Raw genomic sequence first — 5,106 nt, 5'->3', positions numbered from 1 at the left:
TTTGTTTGGAGAATAAAAAACGTATCAGAGAAGTAACAATTATTTCTATAGTCAGTCGAAGATTAATTTGTTTTGATTTGTTACGAGGCAAAATTAAATCACAAATCATAAAAACAATAACTTACTATTAGTTGGTTTGTACGAGAGTATTGTCAGGAAGTCATCTAAAAATTTAAATTTTTAAGCATCTAACATATAGGAGAAGTGGATAAAAGATCAGGCATATGAGATATATAAGAAGTGGTTTTGTTCCTCGTCGTCCTTGCTTTTACGTTTTACTTGGATTATTGCTCCTTCGAAAAATTTGGGGTAGGGCATGCGGAACGAGACGGGCATCGCCGTTGAGCTACACATACCGTCTAATTGGTTTACAGAGCGTGGCCAATCAGGCTCGTACGTATACAGTTATTTTGAACGTACAAGGGGCGGATACATAAAAATGACTATAGGTGAAACAATGTCACTGCCGTCTGCCGACACGTCACATTTCGCGCGCATCTCCGTGACTCCGTGTGGTAAAACGGCCTGAGAAAGGTGCGGCACTGTTCCGTAAGCCGCAAGTGAGCCACCGAGCGGCACAAGAACTCCCGTCCCGCGTGCGTATAAAAACCGCACCATCGATCGGTTCGCATCGCATCGCTCAACGAGAGTTCTTCTTGGATCGTGGACTCGATCGAATACTCGATCGCGGCGCCACACATTGCCCACGCCGCGCCGACTAGCTAGCTACCAGCCTAGCTACCACCAACGACTACCACACCACTGCACTTCGTCCCACTGCTCGGCCCGATCACGATCGATCCAGTGAAGATGCCGCCAGCTCCCAGCCCCGGCGCACACGGCGCCAGCGGCGCGGCGACGCCGCCCAGCAAGCCGCAGAGCCCGCTGCGCATCACGCACGACGGCGAGTTCTACGCGCGCCTGCTCACCAGGGAGAGCTCGCTGGGCAACCCCTCCTTCCGCTACTACGGCGCGGGCACCGGCGCCGTGCCGTTCGTGTGGGAGTCCCAGCCGGGGACGCCCAAGGACGCCTACTCCTGCCGGATGCTGGCCACCGCCGCCGCCGGGGTCGGGCCGGTCATCACCCCGCCGCCCTCCTACTACCTCCACGGCGTGCCGCTCGGGCGTGCCAACCGGCGCCACGGCAAGACGACCGGCGGGTACAAGTACAAGCAGCTCAAGTGGGTCAAGCTCAGCTTCATCGCCACCGTCTTCCGCCGCCTTGCCTTCGGTAATAAGTCGCGGCCCTCGTCGGCGGCGGCGGCGGCGGTCAAGTCCTCGTCCTCGTCCTCGTCCTCATCGTCCTCTGCTCGCTGGCTCTTCTCCGGCTCCAGCGCCGCCGAGGCCCGTGACCAGGAGTGCTGCGGCTACGACGATCCTGCGGCTGCTGAGCCGCGGACGAAGGGGGCGGTGCTGTGCCTCGGCATCCGGGCGACCCCGTGGATGGTGCAGTTCTGCGGCGGCCAGAGGGAGCAGGCTGGCTGGGTGTACGGCTGGCGCCCGTAGTCGTCGTCCGGTCGCTGTCGACCAAATCATATGTGCAACGGCCGGTCCGTGTCCGTGCATGCAGTGTGATTGGCCGGACGCCCGGACCCGACCTTTATATTGGATCTAATTGTTCGTGCATATGGATGTTCCTGTGTTTGATCCAGTGTCCGTCACCGTGCTCGGAAACAAGATAAGATAAAAGCTGTTTCGGGGTGGCGTGAGCGTGACTGGCGTCGTGTTGCTATGCCCATATATATATGTATACATGTATCTTGCACCTCCCCCGAACCATTGTTGTTGTTGTCTAGCTAGTGGTGTGTTTAATGCATGTTGATGAATGGAGATCGATCACGAGTCACGACTAGACTAGAGAGACCTGACACTTCACGTGCCCGCTCACCCCATCCCCCAAACTACTCTCCGTGTCTGGGGTTCTTCCGGTATGCTAGCAAGTAGCAACCATATGGGCCGTGTAGCTCTGAAGTACTAGTCGCATGTTCAGTTTGGATGTTAGGTTGCCAACATTGGAATTTCCTCCTCCACGAATCCTCTCCAAATCACTTGCCACCAATCTCCAAATCCCTTGCCACCAAACGAGCCCTCAAGTTCTTTTGCACGCTGGCTTGGGTTTTGCTCCGGATTATCCAACCTATGGGCCAGTGTTTCGTAGCCTAATAAGTATAGATCCCAGCCTATCTATTGCTGAACTTCAGCATGAAATGATTCAGCCACAACAACAATGGTTAGATAATCTACAAATCACATTTATTAGGAGGTCAATAAAGATAATTAGTAGGTATTTCCAAGAAGTCCTCTTAGCTGTTGCTGAACTTCACATGAAATGATTCAGCCTCAACAATATATGTCTGGCCTTACCTTGTATTTGAATCTTTAATATATATATATATAGTATTGTGTAGGGGCCATTGATGGGACACATATGTCTGGCCTTTCCACATAAGGGACTATGGTGCTAGGAGTTCTCAAAACCCAAGTGAACTTTTCAATCTAAGACATTCTTCCCTAGGAACTATAGTTATGAGAGCCTTTGGTGCTCTAAAGAAATATTCAATATTTTGTATAACAAGCCCTTTCATCCTCTCAAGACACAAGTCAAGCTTGTACTTGCATGTTGCCTACTACATAACTGGATACAAAGGCATGGTATGGATGTCGTGTCCCTTCTGAAACTAAATGCGAGGGTCATGGAATTGATGAGTCATCACCAAACGATGTTGTTGTCAATAATGTCACTTAGGCAACCAAGAGATATTTGTGGGCTAAACAATTGTGTCAGACCAGGGGAAACACCATAAATTAAAGCCCCAATTTTTTAATTTATGTTTAAATATTCTCGACCACGTTTGTTTGTGCTACTATTTTTCTATCGAAGTGATGTGTTGTGAAATGGACCATTTTTTGAGACCATGGACTATTGCAATGGTGTCATAAATCTTTGATGTTGTTATATTGTTCTTTGTTGGTTGCCTTACAATGCTTGTATATTTTCTACTAGTCTCTTTTAATTTTGTAATGATTAGGTTAGATTAGGAATGGCACAACTTGGGAATGTTGATTCTGTTGCTACAAGAGCTACAAAACCAGAGATGAAGCATTGCACGCCTACAATCGGTAGTTGGAAGATCATGGATGCATGAAGTGCCACGAAGAAGTAAAAGATGCCAAGCCAGCTAGTCTTTTTGGTGATATTAAAAATTATGTTCTAATATCCCAGTTCTTGGTGATCATTATCTTGATGTGCATCTTATATTTTGGTTCGGTGTAATGATTAGTAATGTTAACTTACGAGAACGTAGAATGAACTATTGGTATTTGTAGTTGTGCATCATGTATTTGGGTTGATGTAGCTAGTAGTACCTGTTGTCAGTTTGTAAATGTTGGTGAATAGAAGTTGGCAGTTATAACTACCATCCTCGTTTACGCAGTTACCAGACATAAAAGTAGCCTCTGCGCAATACAACCCAACATTGTGTTGTGCAGTTTACCAAATAGGATATAGCTTAGAAAGTGTGCCAAATAGCCCCTAACATGCCCCCTATACATTTATTATGTAGTTTTAATCTCTAATTAAGATCCATGATACAATAATAATGTGTATTATGGTACTATAAATGTTATATGATTTTTAAAAAAAAATTCAAAAAATGATAAATGTGTGTTGATTAACTAAGTTATAGTGTATAGGGGGGTTGTATATGGAGAATGGTTGGAGACATACTATATGTAGGAGAGAATCTTTAAATGGAAGAAAGTAAAATATATTAGAAAGTACAGGTAGGAGGGGGGGGGGGAGAATGTTTTAGGGGAAGGTAGTAAAATATATTATAAAGTACAAATAAGAGGAGATATATAGAGTGAATGGTTGGAGAGGACCTTACACGGTACTTGCATTGTTGGGAGATGATAATTTAATCTAACATCGTAATCTTCGTCCCTAAAATTCCCTCCAATAGATTTTTCCATGATAATAAAATGAGACGTTAAAATTGTGTCTGAATCTAAGTTTAATTTCAAACAATGATTATTACATGTACCTTTTAATAAAAATATAGCTTTACTTTATTGCAATCTCTGTAGACATAACCTGATATTATGGAGAAGGTCTCTGGCTAAAGGTCCCTCATAATCAAAATAGTTTCTAATTATTATTTTAGGACAAATGAATTGGTTTGGTTCCAAGGATTGCGACCTTTGTTCTCTGACCCTTATATTTTGTTAACCTTCAGTTCAATATTACAAGGGATGGGCATTGAAGAAAAGCTTTGCCTCACAAAGATCTCTTTCTGATCGATGGAGAACCAAGTAAATTATTGACAAATGGGCGAACGACAAGACCATCTAAGAATGGTGTTTAGGAAAAAATTCTTAGTCAAGAGAAGACATGTATGACACGTCAATAAAGTGAACGGACAGCAGAAACATACACCCATGAATATAAACAAGCAGTTAGAAATGACATAAAATTTATCTGTGCACAATTGTTACTCCGATATAATCACCAGACACGTCCGACATGTTGCACGTGGAAATGCCCTGACTTTTGAGTTGTAGGTATCACCGGGGCTACACCGAACATCATACATGTTCGATGCATGTATCTCTGCTCCGTTGCATTTATAACATCTCTAAGTATCATATTCGGTGTACCATTGGATATATTCGGTGCATAAGACTTATTTTCGGCGGTTACTGGCCGCCGAAAAAAGGGTTTCGTTATTGTAGTGATTATAGTATAATTTTCATCAAATGTGCACATATATATAGAGGGAGATTAGTCTATATAACACAAAAGCCAATTTTGTGATCCACCCATTGAAATGGGAAGATTTCATAATAAAGGGGGAGAAATAGGGACGATGTTTATAACATTGGACGTTCTTATTTTAACTGAACTCCTAGAAAAGTGTTAATATATTTTTTTTTGCACCAAATAGACAATAGTTGTAATGTGAAAATATGTTATGTGACAATGATATGGTAATATAAATATTTGAAAATTTCGTTTGGCTAGGTGGTGGCCAGGTGCATGCTGCTGGTTGGTTGTTGTCATGGGATGATTCTGCTAGTAGGTAATGTTTTATCATGTCGTGCCGCACC

The 5,106-nt window shown here is 44.0% G+C and overlaps 1 protein-coding gene across 1 annotated transcript; it reads left to right on the top strand.

Moving 5' to 3' along the window:
• The first annotated feature begins 630 nt into the window (after positions 1–630).
• Positions 631–1,776, top strand: LOC100278635 (uncharacterized). Its single transcript, NM_001151847.2, has one exon. It carries the CDS (start codon positions 811–813, stop codon positions 1,504–1,506), a length of 696 nt encoding a protein of 231 aa, NP_001145319.1. The 5' UTR covers positions 631–810; the 3' UTR covers positions 1,507–1,776.
• Positions 1,777–5,106: the final 3,330 nt, after the last annotated feature.

The sequence above is a fragment of the Zea mays genome, chromosome 6 (genome assembly GCF_902167145.1).
Source record: "Zea mays cultivar B73 chromosome 6, Zm-B73-REFERENCE-NAM-5.0, whole genome shotgun sequence".
Classification (NCBI taxonomy): domain Eukaryota; kingdom Viridiplantae; phylum Streptophyta; class Magnoliopsida; order Poales; family Poaceae; genus Zea; species Zea mays.
The sequence above is the reverse complement of the archived record's forward strand: the minus strand, read 5'-3'. Positions and strand labels throughout refer to the sequence as shown.